General features: G+C 43.7%; 1 protein-coding gene across 2 annotated transcripts in view; it reads left to right on the top strand.

Moving 5' to 3' along the window:
• The window catches only part of Lyn (LYN proto-oncogene, Src family tyrosine kinase), a 113,676-nt gene that overhangs the window by 57,887 nt on the left and 33,366 nt on the right, over positions 1-22,423 (top strand). For both annotated transcript variants that reach the window (XM_040741501.1, XM_040741500.1), the window contains exons 3-10: positions 1,792-1,837; positions 2,534-2,639; positions 5,326-5,424; positions 5,547-5,650; positions 6,779-6,928; positions 8,541-8,693; positions 19,204-19,386; positions 21,146-21,222. In XM_040741501.1, coding sequence (XP_040597435.1) covers positions 1,792-1,837; positions 2,534-2,639; positions 5,326-5,424; positions 5,547-5,650; positions 6,779-6,928; positions 8,541-8,693; positions 19,204-19,386; positions 21,146-21,222 — 918 coding nt within the window. The remainder of the gene's footprint in view (positions 1-1,791; positions 1,838-2,533; positions 2,640-5,325; positions 5,425-5,546; positions 5,651-6,778; positions 6,929-8,540; positions 8,694-19,203; positions 19,387-21,145; positions 21,223-22,423) is intronic.

Genomic DNA, 22,423 nt, shown 5'->3' with positions numbered 1-22,423 from the left:
ATGCTATGATTTCATGTGCTTTAAAACCCCAAAATTGTTTTGTTTGTTTGTTTTGTTTTATTTGTTCAGGTGTCTTTTATTTAGGAAAACAAGGGAGACAAGTAAGAAAAAAACCACAAATATTTCGTGTAAAAAAGATTATAAGTAAGGCGGAATGCAATAGTGAGCGTGTTTAAAATCTCAGTTCCCCAGTGCTTGCCAGAAGAATTGTAGATTTTAGTTCAGGTTCCTGTGGCCACAGATGCTCTCCTTAAGTTGCTTTGTTTGGTCTCATTCTATGACATAAGTAGGGCTCTCAGTCTTTGCCACATGTAAAAAAATACATGGACCACATTGATTACAAAGGGCCCTGAAAGAAGGTGGCGTGGACTAATGCAGAGTCAGCAACACTTAAGGAAAATCTATTGAGGAGAGATCTAGAGTGATGCTATGTGGTCACATGTATGTGTTTTGGTCCTTCAAAAGTGGTTTAAGATGTGCTGGGCACACTAGCATGACCTGTAGTCCCCGTTCTAGGAGGGCCCGTTAGTCCTTAGTGCACATATTTCAGGGCCAGCCCAGCCAGCCAGCAGGTCTCGTATGTGCTTTAACATATTTGTAAACTAACCACTCTGGTATTTGCAGATCAGCCTGCTTTCAGAATTATTTAATTTCTCATCCTACTGCTTCCTCCAAATCATATCAAATAGACTGTAATTCTTAATTGTGCAAATCAAAATGACTAAAACAGCAGTATCAAACTTCTTCAAGTCTGAATGTTGATATGGGTCCACGGTTTCCTTCTCCTCTGGTCCTTTCCCTCAGTGAATTGGAGATTTTATGGGTCCAGCCTCGCGAAATTTATATTTCAGTCTGATCATAACATTTTGGTCCTGTTCCATGAAATGACTTGAGAAGCCCAGGAGATGGTTTAAAGTTCAGGCCCTGTCAGGACCTTCCTAGAAGAGGCCCCAGGCCTCGCACACCCCCAGCAGTACTCTTGTGTGGAAAGGGCTTGGCTTACAAGGTGCCTCACATGTCTGTTGTGCTACCAGGGTCTACCCAGTGATGTACTCTGCTGCTGCCATAACTGGGGATGCCCCTGATCCCTAGACAGAGTCAGGGTCAGATGAGAAAGCCCAAGTCTGTTGGACTTGTGTTTGTCTGTTAGTGACAGGCCTGATAAAGTGTTCAAATAAATTCAGGAAACATGGAGATGGGCTGGTGACAACCTCTCAAAGTCGTTTGGGGTTCTGTCATTTCTGCGTTTTGCCAGGTTGGCCCTACCTAATGATTGGTTTCCATGGCTGCTATGCTGCCAATCTTTAATTTTTTTTCTAGGCAGAAAGAGGCACATTTTACCAAGGCCCCACCCAAACAGTGAGTCCCCTTCCGCATGGGGATCTGTAAGTCTAGAAGCAGGCATCACACTAGGCAAACTGCCACCTCAAATATTAGAGCTCTGTGAAAAGCAAGAGGAAGAATCATGGCGGGCTGACCTCCAGTCCCCATCTCATGAAGCCCTACCCACTTGATCTGTTGACACAGACCAAGGACTACATGTCCAGAAAAGTCCTGAAAATGACTGTACACATGGGACCTGCAGAAGATGGCATTGAGTGCAGGAGGCTTGCTCTGAGCCCCGCTGGCAGTGGCATCACCCTATAAGCTTTTCTGTTCAGTTCCTCTTTCCTGCTTAGTGACTGTAAATCTAAACCTCACTTGTTGCTGTTAGGAAGATGTTAGCAGCATGCATGCAAGAAGAAAAAGTTGAACATGATTATTTTCCCCCTAACGAATACTCTTTCGTAGGTTTCAGAATCTCAACTTTTACCAGGACAGAGGTTTCAAGCAAAAGGTATGTTTTCTTAGCAATATAATCAACATTTTGTTTGTTGTTGTGGGAAAATATATACAACATAAATTTATCATGCCTTTAACCATGTCTTAGATGTAGAGTTCAGAGGCAGGAAGTCCACATTGCTGCTCAAACCTCAGCAGCATCCATGAGAGAAGGCTTTCATTATCCCAAGTGGAACGCTATCATTAAGCAGCCTTGCTTCTCCACTCCCTTCTGCTCTGGCCAGCCACCACTATACCTTCTGTCCCTATGGATTTGATTGCTCTAGGTAGCACATGTGACTGGAAATACACAGTCGTCACCTGTGTCTGGCTCATTTAATTTAACATTAGCTCTTCAAGGCTCATCTGTAATATATTGTGTGCTAGAACTTCTATTCTTTTTAATTGACTATTATTCTATTGTATCTATGTATCACATTTTGTTCATTCCACTGATGGATACGAGAGCAGCTTCTGCCTTTGGGGGACCATGACAGTGCTGCTGTGACCAGGGGTATAGCCTTTCCTACACATAGCTTTGAAATTGTAGTAGGTTCCTGGGCTTGGTGTTCATGGTATGCGGCCGGCAGGATTTGTAGGTGGGAAGCACACAGCTTCATTCCCTGGTCCTTTCTCTCCACTGCTCCTTCCCTTCCTTTGTGCTTATGTGGATAGGTTTTGAAAGGGCTTTGCTTATATCTTTTGTTCTTAGATCCAGAGGAACAAGGGGACATTGTGGTAGCCTTGTATCCCTACGATGGCATCCACCCAGACGACTTGTCTTTCAAGAAAGGAGAAAAGATGAAAGTCCTGGAAGAGTAAGTGTGTCAAGGTCTTGGCAGCACCTTGACCACAGCTCTTGTAAGAACTGTGGCAAGCGCAGCAGGAATAGAGCAAAAAGAACTTCCCTTTCAAGTGTGGCTGTGGGCACCTCTATCATGTCTCCCAACAAGGACAGACATTAGGTTCTTTCTTCATTGATGTGCTACCTCAGAAGTTGGGCTCTGTGTCACATGCCACTTAAGATGGCCACTATAGAATTTGGGAGAGAGCTCAGTCACAAACTGAGTTAGTTCCAGGACCCACCTTTAAGAGGGAAAAGGCTGGGTATGGTGGCACAGCACTGGTGAGGTGGAGACAGGAGGATCCCTGAGGATTCTGCCCAGCCATTCTAGCATACATGGTAAATTCCAGCCAGTGAGATACTCTGTCTCTTAAAAACAAGATAGGTAGCACCTGAAGAAGACAGGCGAGGCTGTCTTCTGGCATGTCCACACGTTATGCATACCTGCAAACACAAGTGCTCCTGTACAGTCATGAACACATACACACACACACATACACACCAGTTTGAAAGGCCATTTTTATTTGTTATATTGCATAGATCCAACGGGGCTTGTGGGCCCGTTGGTGGGATTTCTAAGGGTTTACTAGGGATGTAGTACCACAGTCACAGCCCTGCTCAGCCGCAGTGCTTCTGCCCTGAAGCTGCTTGGATGTTTTGTTTCCCTGACCCCTTTGTGTTGACTCACACATGCATGACCCTGGTCAGGCACAGGGCAGGGAGAAGGGAGAAGGAGAAACTCTGAGCACTTCAAGTCTAACTTCCTTCTTGTACTGAATTTGCATAAGCAGCACCCTGACCCCAGCCTGCCAAAGGGGGCAGAAGGGAGACTCCCTCACAGGAGATGAGGCGTTAAGTGCTGTCCTGAGTTTCAGCATGGACTTGTGTTAGAATGTGGCCATTCCTTCTGAGAGTTGCATGGCCTTGAAACGTCACCCAGTCTGTTCCTTGGAATTTTAACTTTTGAAATGGTCATGACACCAAAAGATTATGATAAGCATGGTGTGTGTGTATAGGGAGGGGATGTGATATGTGTGTGGGGGTGTGGTGTGTATGTGTGTGTGTGTGTGTGTGGTGTGGGGGTATGGCGTATGTATGTGTGTGTGTGTGTGTGTTTATGTGTGTGGTGTATGTGTGTGTGGTGTGTGTGTATGTGCGTATGGTTTGTGGTTTGTATCTATGTGTGTATGTATGTGGTGTATGTATGTGTATGGTATGTGTGTATGAATGTGTATATGGTGTGTGTGTGGTGTGTGTGGTTTGTATCTATGTGTGTATGTATGTGGTGTGTGTGTGTGTGTGTGTGTACAGTTGTCTCTGAGCATCTGTTATGAATGTTTTCCAGGACTGCTCATACATACTAAAACCCATGTGTTCTTGTCTTTGATACAAAATGACACAATATTTACATATAGCCTACAACATCCCCCACATACCTTATTTTTTTAAATGTATTCTTTAAGAACCCCACACTATGTACAACAAAATGATTATATTCACCCCCTACCTCCTCCAGTACCCCGGATCCCACACATACCCCTTCCAACTTCACATGCTCTTCCTTTCTTTCTCATTACCAACTAGATCCAATCAGTGGTGCCCATGCATACATGACAGTGGGGTCATCTACCAGTGGCCATGTTTCCACAGAATTGTTCTCTCTCGCCAGGCCACTGTCCACTCCCAATAGTTCCCGTTAGGGGTGAAGCCTGGAGAGTTCTACTACAACCCCCAACATTTCAAATCACCTCCGGATGACTTCTCATGTCTAATACAATGTGATTATGGGTGTTATGAAAATAGCCTTATTAAACAGAGAGGAAGAAAACATAAAACTTTTAGTCCTGAGAATGTAGCTCAATGGTAGAAAGTTTCCTCAGCATGTTCAATGTCCTAGGTTCAATACCCCTGCCTGGAAAAAAGAAAAAGTTCAGCCTAAAAGTTCTACATTCTTTCCGTCTACAGTTGGCTGATTTGAAGCATGCACAGGATGCCTGTGTGGGTAAGCAGTTTACAGTACCTGTGAACTGCACTGAAGTTAGTTAAGATTGCCTTTCTCTCACAGACAAGGTCAAGTCTGTGTGGGGGCATTTGAAAAGGAACATGGAGGCTTCCAAGGACGCATTCCATCCCCCCCTTTAGCTCAGCTGCTGCTTTCAGGCCTGGTCCTTCCTCCTTCACCTCCCTGATGCCCTCTGGGTTAGTGTAGTATCATGCTGAGTCCTGGGATGAGGCTTACTTACTCTGAATTGGTTTGGGTTTATTATTGTTGTTGTTTTTCTTTATTCATGGGGAAAGTGGATGTTTTTACAAACAAGTTTATCACACATGAATTCTAAATCGCTATTCCTTTGTCTCAATTGCTACAAGGATCCTTAAAAACATGCCTAAGCTATGTGGGGACATGAGAAATATCTGGTTCCTATAAGGTGGGTCATTTTCCCCAACTCTTTTCTATGTAGCACTGAACATACCGAGATACACTGAAGTTGTAAGGATGCTTTTTTTTGCTCCTGTCCCTAAGCCTATCTTTCATATGAACAGGAAGAACTTTCCTCTTGGATTCTGGGATTCTGGGTTGCTCCCACTTGCCTTCAGTTTGCAAAACAAGCACCACAGGACAATTGCTATCGCACTCATGCCTTCTGTTTCTCTTCCAGGCATGGGGAATGGTGGAAAGCCAAGTCCCTTTCAACAAAGAGAGAAGGCTTCATCCCCAGCAACTACGTGGCCAAGGTCAACACCTTAGAGACAGAAGAGTGAGTGCTGGCGCATGGCCTTCCTGGTGCTTCTACACGCTGCATTCCATTGCTTGTTTATGCGGGCATCAACTTCTCCCTCCCTGACACAACACCTATGAAATGTGAAAATGTCTTCACAGGTGGTTCTTCAAGGACATAACCAGGAAGGACGCAGAACGACAGCTTCTGGCACCAGGGAACAGTGCAGGAGCTTTTCTTATCAGAGAAAGCGAGACTTTAAAAGGTGGGTGAATGACTGGAGGCCTTGAAGAAGACTGTATGGGGACTTGGGGACTCTTCCTAGACATGGAGTCTAGGGCCTGTGTGTGCTAGACAGACATTCTTCTACTGAGCTATAGTCCTAGCCCAGGGAATCACTTTAAAAACTATTCCAGGATGAATAAAAAGAAGACTATAGTAGATTCTGGTAGTAAAAGAGGGGTGGTTTTGTTTTTTTCTTTTGTTTTGTTTTGAGACAGCCTCTCTATGTAGACCCTGGCTTGCCTGAAAATCAATATGTAGACAAGGTTGATCTCAAGCTCAGAGAGCCCAGCCTCTGCCTCCTGAGTGCTGGGATTAAAGGTGTGCTCCACACTTAGATGTTTTAAAATTTAAATATGTTATTATTGTTTGTGTTACTATTATTATTTATTATTATTATTTGTGTGTGTGTATGTGTATCTATGTATGTGCATTTCTGCCTGTCAAGCTGGAGGTCTGAAGGCAACTTCGAGAATCAGTTCTCTCCTTCCATCATAGGTTCTAGGGATTGAATTCAGGTTGTCAGGCTTATACACAAAGTTCTTCCTACCTGCCTAGCCATTGTGCAAACCCTTTCAAAGTGAAAATTTCATATTTTGGTAAGACATAATAAACTCAAATGATAAATGTTAATAAATGAAAAATAGCCATAATTATGGGCAGGTCATAGCACACTTCTTAATTTGTTGGCTTATTATGAAAGTGAATCTTGAGTATCAAGAAGAAACTCAAAAGAATTTTGCTATTTAGCTAAATGATTTCAGAAACCTTGGTAAAGAAGGAAAATGATGTGCTGACTACTCACCTAGCAAACAAAATGCTATTGTCATTTATCAAGTCAAATTTTTATAGGGTTTTTTTTTCCCCTTCTTGAAGCAGGGGCTTACTATGTAGCCATGGCTAGCTTGGAACTGCTGAGAGTCACCAGTTTCTGCCTCCTAAGAGCTTGAATTAAAATCATCACAACGCCTGGCTGCAGGACTTTAATATAGTACAATAGAGGCACACATAGTTTTTATTGGACATTTTGTGGTAAAATGTACCACAGTGTCATATAATGGAGAGCTTACTAATAACATACAGGCTTGTCCTTCTCTTCACTTCCCCACAGGAAGCTTCTCTCTGTCCGTCAGAGATTATGACCCTGTGCATGGAGACGTGATAAAGCACTACAAAATTAGAAGTCTGGACAATGGCGGTTACTACATCTCTCCTCGGATCACTTTTCCCTGTATCAGTGACATGATTAAGCATTACCAAAGTAAGTGAACACTGAAGCTTGGGAGACGCAGATTATTTTTATCATTGGTATCAAGTGGCAGACACTGCTTTGTATGAAAACACCTTTCGGGTAATGTGGCGGGTAGCACTCTACAAGTGGTTCTAACTCAATATGTAGATGCACCTTGACATCCAATGAGCATGTGTTCTATGTATTAAGCCTATTTTGAATTAAAATCTAAGTTGAAAATGCATTTCATTTGCCTTGTCTTCTGAACACCCGAGCCTAATGTAGCCTTCAGTAAATGTGCTCAGACACTTAAATTTCCCTACGTTTGGACCGAGTCTGCCAGTTTGATAACCTGCCCATTTGCTATCAGCTCAAGCAAGCTGCCAAGTACTAGACCGGAGGTGCACACAGACTGCTTGTGTAGACGCACTTTCATCGCGGATAAAGCTGAGCACTGTAAGTGGGGCTATCACTACATCCTAGTGAGAACTGCTCCTGTGACAGCCACAGCCTTCTTCCCTGGTGTGAGCTATTTAACATCCAGTGCTCCCCCTTCCTGTGGAAGAAAGCATATGCTATTTTTGTACAACACATATTCTTAATGTGCGCAAATATTAAAAGTAGGAGATAAGAGACCTGTGCCTCGTGCCCAGCGCCATTTTCTAGCCTTGTGCCTTTATTGTGACTGACACCAGATGCAGGAGCTGCTGTGGCTGCTTTCTGCTGCCTGCTCTGACAGGCTCTGTGAGAAAGCGTATCGAGGGTTAGCTTAGGCCCAAAACATGGAGCAAAGGTGTATGGAGAGAGCGAGGGGCCGGCCTTATAGTGCTGTGGCCCTGTTGTGGAGTGCAAGGGTAACCTAACTACATCCCTGCCCATGTGCCACTGAACTTCCAAGGACTTGGGAATCAGAATATGTTTTTGTGGAACTGTCTTTGTTGTTTTTATTTTTATATGCTGGTAGTGTTAATGAATAAAATAAAATGTTTCAAATTGTCTTCTAGTAATTTTGAAAGTTGTGGTTATGTAAAAGTTACCTTCCATGAGAAGTTTAGATGGTGTCACATTGGACATGAGAAGAATAAGAGTTTATTAGAGATCTGGATAATCCCTTCTAACACAGAAGGATGTACCGTACAGGTTCTGCATTAGAGAGCCAGCCAGCCAAGTGTCTTTAAATGCATCTGCACTGAGCATGTCTTGTCAGCATTCCCTAAACAATACAGGATTACAGTATGGTGTTAACATTGTATTTGGTAATATAAGTAATACAAAGATGACTTAAAATAAGGTATGCACATAAAGTACTACTTTATTTTATATAAGGCACTTGAGAATCTGGTTTTGTACTCTGGCATCCATCTGCCATGGCTGCACACTATATTGCTTACCTTTCTTTCTTTCTTTCTTTCTTTCTTTCTTCCTTCCTTCCTTCCTTCCTTCCTTCCTTTGTTTTTTCATCCTTTCTTTCTCCTTCCTTCCTTCCTTTCCTCCTCCTCTTCTTTTTACATTTATTTATTGTGTGTTGGGAATCCAGGACTGAATCTAGGTTATTAGGCTCGGCAGCAGACTTTTTCCCACACTGAGCCATCTCACCAGCCCTGTATGCATTTCTTAGTGTTTGTTCTTGCTCTCACTTTAGAGCAGTCTGATGGCCTTTGCAGAAGATTGGAGAAGGCATGCATTAGCCCCAAACCACAGAAGCCATGGGATAAAGATGCCTGGGAGATCCCCCGGGAGTCCATTAAGTTGGTGAAAAAGCTGGGCGCAGGACAGTTTGGAGAAGTCTGGATGGGTGAGTAAGCAGTCAGTGTCCCACTCTGTAGAGGGTGGTGATGGGTCCAAGCCTCTGCCAGCCACCGAGCCAGGCACTGAGCTGCCCAGAAGCATGACTTCTGGCTTTCCTGTCTCAGGCCAAATTCTGGCCTTGGGATCTGTCTGCTTTGGTAATTACTTTCATCCTTTCCAGGATAGGAGTGTGGGTGCTTACCCAGGTCCTCTCTCCTCAGTCTCTCATCCTCAGACTCTGGGCATGCACTTGTATCCTCCACTCAGTGAAAGCTACATTCAGAGCCAGGACTACTAGCTTAATAGAGAGCCTCTACTTGAATAACCTGGGGGTCACCAACAAATGACGCCCAAAGTCCCACCGTTAATGAATTCTTCCTTAGAGCCAAGTGTTCTCTTCTCAGGCCAAGGTTTGTGGAGAGGCTTGCTCTGGGGAATTCTATTTATTTTTAATTTAAATTTTATTTTATATGTGTGGGTGTTTTGCTTGTATGTGTGTGTGCGTGCATGATTTTCATGCCTAGCACCCCCTGGAGGCCAGAAGAAGGCATTGGATCCCTGGTATTATATCACAGAGGGTTGTGAGCCTCCAAGTGTGGGGGCTAGGATTTGAACCCAGGTTCTCAGCAAGAGCAGTAAGTGTCATTAACCACTGAGCTGTCTCTCCAGCCCCCAGGAAATTCTTCTTGACCACCTCACTTTTCTCAAGTTTTCATGGAATGTAAATTTATTTATGATAAGATACATTTTTAAAAGTTTCTAAGTATCACATTTTCCTTTTGGTTCTTTAAAAAAGAAAAGTGTTTGTCTTGGACAGGGTAGCATGGGAGGCCACAGACATCTGCATCACTCTGTGCCAACTTTGTGGGGAAGAAAGCAAAACCAATTTCCAGGTAGCAGGGGCAGCTAGCATTTGAAAATGCTGCAGCTCTGGCTGACAGTAATGAATGATCCCAGCCTGCAGCAGCCAGGATGAAGCATGGAGACCTGGAAAGGATGTAGGGTTCTTCCCTTGAAGTCCAGGCTCTGCTATCTCAGCTGTGTCCTTTGACCTAGTGGCGCTTTCGTAGTGGAAGTGTTAAATATGCAAATACTGACGTAGCTGCAATTAATTGATATTGCAATGGAAGTCTGAACACACAAAATTTATACAGCTTAAGTAAATTACTGTCACACAACTCTCTCTGCGTCTTCATTGGGTGGGCTGTCTCACAGTCTTTACTTGCTTTTTTCCTGGCTGCCTGTGTCACAATGCCATCTCTATTTTCCTCCTCTTTAAAGAAATTAACATGCCATTATTACATTAGCTAACAAAAAGAATGCTGCTGACAGAACAATTCAGTGGCAGTCAAGAGGCTCCTAAGCCGTGACCCACCCTGGTCTAGTTGCCCATATTTTCATTACCTCAACAACAGCCATTATGCCCACCAACACGCCGTCTTACTGTTTGGAACAATACTGGTAAGAACGTTTATATGCAAAATATCACAAGAGCACATTTTCATTTCTCTTCTTTATATACTAGGAATAGTTACTGGTTAGTCTATTTTGAACTTTTTTAGAACCTACAAAACTAGTTTTTTAAAAGTCTTTTTTCCTCCCTGAGATATTTGTGTTTATTTCTCAGTGTTTATTCATCTTTCAGATGCACAGAATAGGACAGGAATGGTTTAATGAATGCAATATTCTCACCTATACCCATCATTTGCTAAATCTTCACTGTTTACAATCATGAGTGAACAAATGTGCACATTTTTTTGCTGTTGAGACATTTGAGAGTAATCACCCATGCTGACTCTTTGCCCCTAACATTGGTACCCTCAGCTGTCAATATAGTACTGACGCTACCCCCCACCATGCATGCAACAATGGTCTTTTGTTTTATTTTTGAATTTCATTGAGATGGTCATAGTAGCTGTATTGAGTTTATTCTAAAATAAAAATCCATCAGTAAGAGAACTTTATACAGTATTCATACAAGGGCATACTAATCAGCACTGAGAAGCAATAAGCTAGTGATATAGACAGAATGGATGATCTCAGAGTCCTCATAGTCATGGAAAATTGGAATATGAGCTTGCTTTGTGGTGCTAATGTACCATGCAAAGAATGGGTAGAGACTGCAAACTGCACCTGGGGATGATGGAATCAGTGTTGGTGGGGCATTTGGAAACAACATAAGAGGGTTTGAAGCTAAGTTATTACCTTTAGAAACATGATTTAACTTTTTTAATTATTATATAAATTTTAATTATTTTTTACGTTCTAATCCCAGTTGCCCCTCCCTTCTGTCTTCCCACTCTCCCTACTCCCCCCACCCTACCCTACCTCCCATCTGCTCCTCAGAGAGGGTAAGGCCTCCCCTAGGAATCCTACTAAGTCTGTTACATCATCTCATTGAGGCAGGACGGCAGTTTCAGCTTCCTTACTCTGGAAAATCCATGTGTCTTATCTTTTATGGCATCCATATCCTATAAAGCACACGGCTATTGTTTTGTAACATGCCCATAGATATGGCTTTTTCCCTAAGTGCCCTGTGGTGTGGCTCACCTGTCTTTGGGAGTAGCACCCAAGCATTGGACAGTGCTGTTCTTGGTACCACAGGTTGCACTAAAGCCATTTAGGGAAAGTTCTTTCTCACAGGTTGAGGCATCTGCTGGCAGGTGATGTAGTAATTACAAAAGAGAATCTTGAGTCCCTATGGAAATATTTTGTGGGTTGCCTTAAAATCACAGAGAACAGCAGCAGAACAGATCTACTACAGTGCACCTCTCAGACATACCTGCAAGCTATATTTTGATAGATTTTTCTCATTTTTAATCATAAAACCAATGTGAAAGAATGCAGTTTGGCCTTCCTATGTGTATTTGCTGGCTAAGGGATTGACATCTCTCCTTAAGAAAATTGAAGGGTAGTTCAGCCGTAGTGCTTTCCCTGGGCTGGCCTCATTCACCCCCTAAGTATGGAGTTTTCTTCCATCCTCCTCAGGGTCAGCTGTGAAACGAGAGCTAAGGCATAGAACTACATTGAAGGCATATGCACACCCGCGGGCAAACCAAATACACTCAAATCCAGTTAGTTGCTCAGGTGGATTGTGTGTATGGGACTTAGATTTCAAAGAGGATGCGTGCTTGATGCACTCCCTATGAGGGTCACACATGTGTGTGGGTGCCCGTGGAGGGAGGAGAGGCTGTGGGGTCCTCTGGAACTGGAGTTACAGGTGGTAGTGAGCCATCCAGTGTGGGTGCTGAGGAAACCGAACTCAGGTCCTTGGAAAGAGCAACAGGTACTCCTAGCCAGTGAGCCATCTCTCCAGCCCCAGTTGGTAGCTCCTATGATGCCTTTACTTGTAATGTTTTAAGGAATTGGCATACTGTGGAAACTCTGAAGTGGAAGCATTGATTTACATCCCCACGGGCGTGTGCAAAGGGTCTAGATTCCGAGTGTCCTTTCCACGGCAAGCTGTCTTTTCTCCCCGGAGGTCTGTCAGGTCCCCGTGATAATGTTTTAAGGGAGGTGAGAACTGCAGTTTTGATTTGCATTTCCCTCTGGATGAGCAATGCTGAGTATCTTCTCGCATGCACACTGGGCATTTCTGTATCTTAGAGAAATGTGCACTCAAGTCCGTTCCATGTTCTTCCTTAACTGATGGGTGTTGTGGCACACTCTTTTAATCTCAGCTCTTGGGAGACAGAAGCAGGCAGATCTCTTTGAGTTCAAGGCTGGCCTGGTATACATGGTGATTTCCAGGCTAGATGGCGATACATGGTGAGACACTGTCTCAAAAAAAATTGTTTATTAAATTCTGTCATTGTTTATTAAATTCTTTAAAAGAGATTCTGACAAGATAACCTGTCAGAAGTCGGGTTATAACAGACCTTATCTAGTAGGACCGTTGTCCAAACTGAGAGAAACAATGCAGTGAAGTGTTCCTTGCCTGATGATACTCTACACAAAATCCTGTGGCATTTTGCAAAAACTATAGAGGAGAAAGTTACTAGGGATTTCTACATTGAACAAAGGTGATTTTGATTCTTTTTTGTTTTGTTTTTTAATAGTTTTTGAGAAAATTGACACCTACAGCTCCATCTGTGTTCTTTCTTATAACCACACACAAATGGAACGCAGCTCCTCTAGGAGAGCAGTTCAGTTCCCAGCATCGGGCAGCAGCTCTCAGCGGTCAGTAACGCCCATTCCAGGGGGTCTGATGCCTTCTACCGGCCTCCTTGCATTCACATACAGAAATACATACAGGCAAAACACCCAAACACGTAAAATAAAATTAAAAAAAAAGAAAGCAATGCCAAGTCAAAGTAAACATGGGGCACCCGCAGTGAAGCCCAAAGGAAATCAGCTGCTAGAGCTTTGTGTGTCCGCAGTCGGCGCGGGGCGGGGCGGGGCGGGGCGGGGCGGGGCGGGGCGGGGCGGGGCTGCCTCCCTCCTGTGTGCATCGCAGTCCAGCCGTCAGAGCCTGAGGCTGACAGTGACACAGGAAAGTCAGATTTAGTTGTTTTCATTTGGTTTTGGTCATTGTTGTTGTTGTTTTATGATTTATTTTATTGTTTATGTGTATGAATGTTTTCCTACATGTCTATCTGTCTGTGAAACAGGAGAGTCCCTGGTATGTAGAAAGGCCAGAAGACGGCTTTGGATCCTCAGAACCAGAGTTACAGATGGTTGTGAGCTACTGTGTGGGTGCTGAGAATGGATCCCAGGCCCTCTGGAAGAGCCCCCGAGAATTCAATTTTTAACCCCCAAGGAATGTGTGAGCTAGTTTTTCACATGGGAACAAAACAAAATCCAGCCAATTAAAATTATACCATTGTTAAGCAAGTGAGTTATTATTTTTGTTAATCACAAGGGATTATTTTCAGACTGCCCGTCACGGCCAAATATCTGAAACACAAGGAAGAGATTGTCAGATGTGACCTGCCCTGTGCAGGAAGACAGCTGCGAGGATGAAAGAGAGAGATGTCTCTGCCTCAAGCTGTTTCCTCCCGTGCGTGTGACCCCATGTATCTGCCGTGGTGCCTCGCTTCCTCGTGTATTGTTAGTATTCCCAGAGATCTCTCTGGACAGTGAAGAGGAGGAGGAAGTTTCCTCTTATAGCTTGGTCACCGGTCATTTTAAGAAATGAATTTTTTAACTGAGTTTTGCTTGATTTAGTCTTTGTTTGCTTTTCCAAGACAGGGTTTAACTGTGTAACCCTGGCTGTCTTGGAGCTCACCGTGTAAACCAGGCTGGCCTCGAGATCTACCTGCCTTTGCCTCCTGAGTGCTGGGATCAAAGGCATGTGCCACCACCACCCAAATGTCTTTTTTGTTAAAGATTAATTTGTTTTTGTGTTTTGTCTATGAGTGTTTGCATGCCTGTATGTATGTTCACCATGTGCATACCAGAAAAGGGCTTCTGTCCCCTGGAATTAGAATTGTGGATGGCTGTGAGCCGCCATGTGCCTGCTAAGAGCTGAACCAGGCTTCTGCAAGAGCAGCAAGTGCTCTTAACTAGGGAACCATCTCTCACCCTGATACATTCTTCTTTAGAGGCAACTTAGTTAAAACTTATCATCAGCCAACTTCCCAAACCAGCCAACTTCCCAACCTTTCCCCCCCCCTTTTTAAAAAACTCTACATCCTATGGTATGTGTACCTTTTAGCAAGTCTGCCATGGCTAGAATGGGAACTTTCTCAAGCTGTTGTTTTCTTTAACTGTGACAAAATGTCACTTCACAAGCCGTCCTTTATTTCCTGATTTTTTTTAAATCTATCTATCACAACAGCACAAATTTCTGTGGCTAAATTAATGGAACCCTCAAATGATTGGCCTTTGGGGTGAATCTGCTGCTCTTCTGGAGTCACGGACACAGCTGTTGGGTCCCTGTTGATTCCAAATTCCTTGTCAGCGTCTTTGGCAACCACGTTATTTCCTGATGACTCCTGCTCTGCCTCTGGAAAGCATATTTCCATCATTTCAAAGGATGCAAACTTTTCCAGGCTCCATTGTCTTCATGATAATGAGGGGGAGTGACTTGCTGTTTAACTTTGATTTTAGGTGATGTGACAAGTTCACAGAAAAGTTACTGCCGGATAGTCATGAGTGACTACAAAGTCCCTCATGTCCCTTCCCAGTCTCAGCCTTGACTGCCCCAGGGACAGCTGCTGTCCTGACCTTTGTCATAATTTCCTGACCTTTTCCCCTCTGGTGCTAGAGGTGGAGCTAGGGTCGTGTGTGTGCAGGCCTTAGTGCCTTTTCTATACAATCTCGCTATGGTTACACACGGTACAGCGTGCATCAAGCAATACAGCCCAGCTTCTTCTGGCTTTAAAAAGAGATGGCTCATGCTGAATATATTCTCTTACTGCTTGCCTCTTTTAGTAGATGCTTTAAATTAATTCATCCATGTTTTGGGATGTCATAACATTTCATGCATCTTTGTTGCTATACAGTATTGTTTATGTGTATTTGAAAAGCATATAGAATTTTATCATTTCATTTCAATCTTCAGTGGTGACAATCGGAGTTAGTCCCAGGTTGTGGCTGCTGTGAACTCTGTGTTTTGTGGTTTTGGTGGTGCAAGTACACATGACTTTTTCTAGCAGGAATGGATTTGCTGTGTCATAAGGTACAGTTAGGCCTCCATGTCTGTGGATTCAACCTACCTTAGACGGAAAATATTTGGGGGAGGGGATTGCAATTATACTGAACAGGTACATATGTTTTTCTTTGTGTCTAAACAATACAGTCTAACAACTATGTACATAGCATTTGAATTTTACTAAGTAAGTTATCTAGAGGTGATTAAAAGTATCCATGGGAACATGTACAGGTTAGACGTAAATTCTGTGCCATTTTATGTGATAGGCATCCTTAGATTTTGGTGTGCATGGGCTGGAGAGATGGCTCAGCCATTAAAGGCTAGGCTCACAACCAAAAATATAAGATTTTGGTGTGCTTCAAGGTTCTGGGCCAGTCCCCCATGGATGATATGGCTGAACCAGTCCCCTATGGATGATGTAGCTGACCAGTTCCCTATAGGTGATGTGGCTGAACCAGTCCCCCATGGGTGATGTGGCTGAACCAGTCCCCTATGGGTAATGTGGCTGGACCAATCCTCCATGAATCATATAGGGAAGATCATTTATGAATCTTTGCTCCACTGTCAACAGGTCCCAGATTCAATTGTCCCTAGAAATAATACAGTGTACATGGTCCTGAATGGTGGGCCTGTGGCTACAGCATGGTCCTAGTGCAGCACAGCCTGTGTGGTCACTTGGACGGAGGCAACTGTCATCATCCTTTGTGGGTCCCTTGGGATCTCATCACAAAGCTTTGCCGTTAGTGTTCAGTGGGGCTCAGGAAAGGGCCTGAGGGAGCTGCCACTCCGTCCCTCCATCACCAGCGTTTACCTACAGTTACTGTCATACTTGTTGATTTGGGTCAACAGGGCTGGTTTCTCCTTATAGCTTCTTTTGCATTTCTCTGACTCTAAGGTAGTTACATGTCTTTTGTATATCCGAGTCACTGGAATTTCTCCTTTTGGAAATGTGCAGCCATGCACTGCTAGGCTACTTAACTGATTTGCAGGAATTACAGACTCAAGATACCAGTGACTTGTCAGTGGTATAAGCCTCTCTTTCTCTCTCTCTCTCTCTCTCTCTCTCTCTCTCTCTCTCTCTCTCTCTCTCTCTCTCTCTCTCTCTCTCTCTCTCTCTCTCTGTGTGTGTGTGTGTGTGTGTGTGTGTGTGTGTGTGTGTGTGTGTGTGTAAAGTCCAGGTGTTGACACTGAGTATCTTCCTCGTTTGCTCTCCACATTATTTATTGAGCTGGGAATTTCTGTACCTCGAACTGGTCTAGCCTCGCTGGCCAGTGAGCTCTAGTAATCTTCCTGTGTCTGTCCCATCAGCACTGGTATTAAGGAGCTGTGCCTCGCTATTATGTGGGAGCTGAGGATCCCAACTGAAGTCTTCATACTTGTGAAGCAATCACTTCACCCACTGAACCACTTTGCTATTCCCAAGAGTGCAGTTTCTTCTTATGTTTTGCTACCAGTGTGCTCCTATAACCGAGGGCTTGTTTACAAACTAGCAAAACATTCATCATGGAATCTGTGGTTCAGTGTAATTTACTTTTTATGGACTTATTCATTTCATTTAATGTCTGAGTGTTTGGCCTCCAGGTGTGTATGTGTACTGTCTACAGGCTTTGAGCTCCCAGAGGTCATAGAGGGTATTGGATCCTTGGAATTGAGTGAAGGGAATGGTTGTGAACCACCATGTGGGTGCTGGGGCTCAAACTCGGGCCCTCTGCAAGAGCAAGAGGTGCTCATTACTTCTGAGCCATCTCTTCAGCCCCTCAAATATTTACAAATCTTATTAATGGGATCTATGATTAAATTGCTCTTAAGGTATATATGGAAAGGCACCATTTTTCCATTTAAATGGCAAATCAACAGAATTTATTCAGCATTTTGTGATATTTAGGTGGTAGATTTTAGTGTGTGTTTGTTTTTGGAGACAGTGTTTTTCTTTATCAAGAAAAACCTTGGAACTCACTCTGCAGACCAAGCTGGCCTGGAACCCACTGAGATCCACCTTCCTCTGCCTCCCAAGTGCTGGGATTAAAGGCGTGCACCAGCACGGCCCAACATAGGTGGTAGCTTTTGTTACCTTTTCTATTATTGTCTTCAGAATCTTTTAAAACTAATTTCCACTACATTCTCCACTTTATTTCTATATGGTCTCACTGACACTGTTGATCTTATTACTCTATAAAATATAATGAAGTTTCATACAGTGTAATAAATATAAAAAGGAAATATTTTAAGAGACCAGCCACTACCTCCTCTCCCTCTTCCTCTCCTCATTCTCCTTTCTTTGCAATCCTGGGAATGGAGCCCAGGCCCTCACACACAGGCAGCAGACAATCTACTACTGAGCTATCCCCTGACACAGAGAACTTATTCTTAATGACCAGAAGAAAAAACACTAGCACTATGGCTGCTCATAGCCTCAGAGCAATTAATGCTTTTTCCCCTGCTCATTTTAGAAATATTTTTTTAATTCCTTTTGTAAAAAGATACATACTCATTGATGAATTTAATGAAAGCAAAACAAAACAAAACAAAGAAAGGCAAAACAGGTAGAAGTCACCCCAAATGCTATAACAGAAGTCACTGTTATTTAAGCCCACTGCTCCCAGGCATGATTCAGTAGCCTGCTGAGGGCCTGGCAACTCCCTGGCCACTGTCTGAAGGTGTGCCACACCAGGGGACACTCACAGCAGATCTGTGGGGTGCTGGCAGCTGAACACCCTTCTTCCACTTTATTGTTTTGTACTTCAAGAGAATTACAGGAACACAGGAAGAGAAAGGGAATTTTACTTATTTAGTTTCTGCTTTGCTTAATTCCTGAAAAGAAAAAGGATTGCCTAAAATAAAATCTGGATTAAATTTAAGTACTTCATTGAGGAAGTTTCCAAAATAACAAGGCCTTGAGCTTCTCAAGGGGTTCCACAAGCCAGTGTTCCTGAAGGTGTGGGAAACAATAAGAAATTCAGGTCTCTTGCCGGAAGGGCTCCCAGTAACCTTCTGGGAGAGGTAGCCAGGTGATCTCTGGTCTTCGGCAGCAAACTCTTTCTCATCAAGAGAATCTCCCAAGGCCAGCGCTTTGAAAACCTTGGGAAATATTTATTTGACTCCAGCATATTATACTTTCAAGCATGTATATAAACAGGTTTTTATAAGTGCTATACTTCTTCCTAATTGTAAAGATAATGCAAGTCAGGCATGGAGACACACCCTCAAAGCCCAGCACTCAGGAGATGGGGGTCAACCAAGTCTACATTATGTCTTAAAACATCAAAAACAAACAAAGGAACAAAAGAGTCTATAAACTGGGAGGTGATGGCACCCACCTTTAATCCCAGCACTCGGGAGGTAGAGGCGGGTGGATCTCTGTGAGTTTGAGGCCAGCCTGGTCTACAGAGTGAGTTCCAGGACAGACTCCAAAGCTACGGAGAAACCCTGTCTTGAAAAACCAAAAAGTCTATATATTCACTTTATAAAATTGTCTATAATCGTTCCATTAGCAATAACCAGGGCTTAATGTGTGTGTGTGTGTTAATATTTTTACACTTACGCACACTCTCATTCTCACTTGTATTAAAACAGGTTCCAAAACAATACAGAGAAACCCTGTCTTGAAAAAAAAAAGTTTTGATTTTCATGCTTATTTTGCCTTGAATAACATTTTATTAACCAGCAAAAAATACTAGTCCTTGTGGTAGAATGCATATAGAATTTTCACAACTATTGTTTTGTAAAACCCTTTTGATTTTGTAGTAATTTTAACTGTTGTGGACAGAGTACCAAGAATTCCTGTATGTATACCCTCCAGTTTTTAGCACCACAGTGTGTGTCATCTGCCTAGCCTGTAACTCAGCTTTCCCATGCTGCATTTAGGAAGGGTGTTTGAACTCCCCATTTGACCATCATGCTCTGCTTTCTTCTGCCTGCCCAGGTTACTATAATAACAGCACAAAGGTAGCTGTAAAGACCCTCAAACCCGGCACCATGTCTGTGCAGGCCTTCCTGGAAGAGGCCAACCTCATGAAGACCTTGCAGCATGACAAGCTGGTGCGACTCTATGCTGTGGTCACCAAGGAGGAGCCCATCTACATCATCACCGAGTTCATGGCCAAGGGTGAGTGGCATTCAGAGTCCATACCCCTAAAGGAGGCGGGCCCCAAAGCAAAGTGTTCAAGTGTCTGCGGAACACTTTTAGTGTGAAGCATCCTCAATACTGGAAAGTCAGAAGGTAACAGAAAGGGCGTTTTCATAAGCATAGTCAGAGGACGCTAGTTTTTCTTGTTTACTTAAAATTCATAGTCATAATTCTAAAATTGCTTACTTCTTTCTACTTAGTGTTATTTACATTTCTTTAAATGTAATTTACATAACTTTAAAATGTTAATGTAGAGTCTGTGGATGTGGCTCACGTGACGAGCGTGCATAGGGCACGAACTTAGTTAATGTTTTTTAACGCCTGGAGGTTAAATTCCCATGTCGTGGGACCCCTAAAGGCTTCAGCAGTCATCTTTCCCTCTGTTAGCACTTTTCAGGATGGCTTTCAATCTCCTTCAGTCTGGTAGGGATAAACTCTCACATGTTTTTTTCTTAATTCTTTGGAAGAATGAAGGGAACAAAGCAACATGAGCAATAATCCTACATTAATGCTTGCTTGTGAGAGTAGAGTATTTATTATGTATACAGTGTTCTGCCTACATGTATACCTGCTGGCCAGAAGAAGGTCTCATTACAGATGGTTGTGAGCCACCATGTGGTTGCTGGGAATTGAACTCAGGACCTTTGGAAGAGCAGTCAGTATTCTTAACCTCTGAGCCATCTCTCCAGCCCCACAGCTAATATGTTAGCAATTGTTTTTAATACTGGAGAACACACTTAGGTCCTCACTCATGGTGAGCAAAGTACTCTTAGCATTGAGCTAATAGATAGCAACTCCTTTATCCAATAGATTAGAAGCATGGGTGTTATATTTTTTTAAACTCAATATCTGTTAATAATTGCTATTCAGAATAGCATCTACACAAAGCATTCATCAGAGGAGGACATGTTTAGTTCTGTGTTTTGCTTTTGCCAATGGCTAAATGAGTTCTCACTGAGCTGATTTTGACAATCAAGGGTATTGTTAAAAATAGAAATAAAACTATATGGTTTTTGTTGCTGTAACTGAGAAACCATACTCACGGTTAGGTGCTTTGTGATTTCATAAATACTACTTAATTAACTAATACTCTCTGTACCACAATAATATCTAAGTTTATTGCACACCTGCCATCTTCCACTGTTGCCAGTGCTTTCTGTGTCCAAGGACTAAGTGCCACTCTGTGATTCTGCGTCATGGGTGATGTAGCGCACTGGTAACTGCCTGCCTTACGTCCCCTTACTTGCTTCCTTACAAGAACTCCTGTAGAGCTACAGTGCCCACTTTGCAAAGACTTGGCGTTAAGTGAGTAGACGAAAACTGCCTGTGAGATTGGTGCTGGGATTTCTAAGGAAAAGGAGGTCTCATAGATGTGAAGCCAAAGGGAGCAGGAGAGGCTGCTGCCAGCGCTGTACTCAGGAAACTAACTTGTTCCCAGTGCAGCAGCTCTCCCGGAGCCTCTGGCTCCTTGCTTTGCTAGAATAGGACAGGGCAAGCCTAGCCTGATGCCTGCAAGGGAAGGGCCATTCCTGAGGACATGCTTCGTGTCTTTCTGTCCCAGACGAGCTGACTAGTGATCAGGCAGCTGTGCAGGATGTTAACGCACTGGCATGTATTCTACCTGGGCCCTTGTGCATGCTGGACAAGTACTCCACCCGAGCTCCACTGCAACCCCTTTGGTGGGGTTTTTTCCCTCACGCGCTTGAGTTGCATTGACCGGTCATTCCTCTGTCTGCAGGCAGCTTGCTGGACTTCCTCAAGAGCGATGAAGGCGGCAAAGTACTGCTCCCGAAGCTCATTGACTTTTCAGCACAGGTGAGTATTAGAACGCCGTGTGTGTGTGTGTGTGTGTGTGTGTGTGTGTGTGTGTGTGTGTGTGTGTGTGTGTGTAAGTGTGTGTGTGTGTAAGTGTGTGTGTGGTCCACATGGGCTGGAACATCGCTTTCTGTGAAGCAGGCACCTCTGTATTGTGGATTACCTCCTACCATTCATAGAAATGATGCCCCTCACTTGGGAAAGGCAATTCCATATTGTATAAGAGCAGCAGCTTTTCAGCCACACATGTGTTTAATTAAGTTGTGACTCTAATCTCCTGACACTTTTGAAGTCCTCAGAGTTCTTGAAGAGAGACCGTCTTCCCTGCTCCTCTTCCTCGTCTTGCTTCCTACTGGATGTCTCATTCGGAACCTGAGACACAGTCATTTGTAATGTAGCCCAACAGTTGCCTGTCTGTTTTGGAATCACACACTTCCTGAAGTTTGTTTATAAGCAAAGGCAAATTAGCCAGAAAAAACAACAGAATTCCTGGTGCAGCAGGGTGGTATGTGTGTTTGAGTGGGGCCAGCTACCTAGTTTTAATAGTTCCTTGGATCTGTTAGTCGTGTTTGGCAATTTGCTTGTTTCGTTCTTCAATATTGGCCATTGGAGGCTCGGCTGAAAAGGTTATATTGGTGCAGTCCACAGTGTGTACGGGGAGACTTTCCAGTGAACATAAACATGTAAGAGCTGTCGTAGGTAGCTGAAAACACCTTCGGAAGGACAGTCCCCATTGCCCTAGTGGCAGTCCGAGAGGAAGTAACCTACTTAGTCTCCAGCTCATCATCTGAGGAGGAAATCTGAATGTGATCGGCACCACCAGCATCTGATAGAGCAGTGACAGCCACGGTGGAGAGCGGGGAGGGAGAGGGGCCAGAAGTCCTGACTTCTTAGCATCCTTAAACTCCCACCCTGGCCCTAGCTTCTGGGTGCCCCTGAGAGGCTCCATGCACTCAGGACCATAGTACAAAGACTACTGCCCTGCAATAAAGGCTGCATGGTTGGTGCAGCTGTGGATCCCACAGATCTAGAACAGGAAGCAGAGAAAGCAGAAGTCTGATAAATGTATCACACCAAACACAGATAAAGAGGCCCTCTGCTCTAGTGAATGCTTTAGTGGATGTGGGTTTTCCTACTAGGCCAGAGATTAGAGGACCACAGTGTAGGTTCACGCAGGGCAGGAATATGGAAACATGGCACC

Source organism: Mesocricetus auratus, unplaced genomic scaffold, assembly GCF_017639785.1.
Source record: "Mesocricetus auratus isolate SY011 unplaced genomic scaffold, BCM_Maur_2.0 Super-Scaffold_6730, whole genome shotgun sequence".
In the NCBI taxonomy this organism is placed as follows: Eukaryota; Metazoa; Chordata; class Mammalia; order Rodentia; family Cricetidae; genus Mesocricetus; species Mesocricetus auratus.
This window is presented reverse-complemented; position numbering and strand designations above follow the sequence as displayed.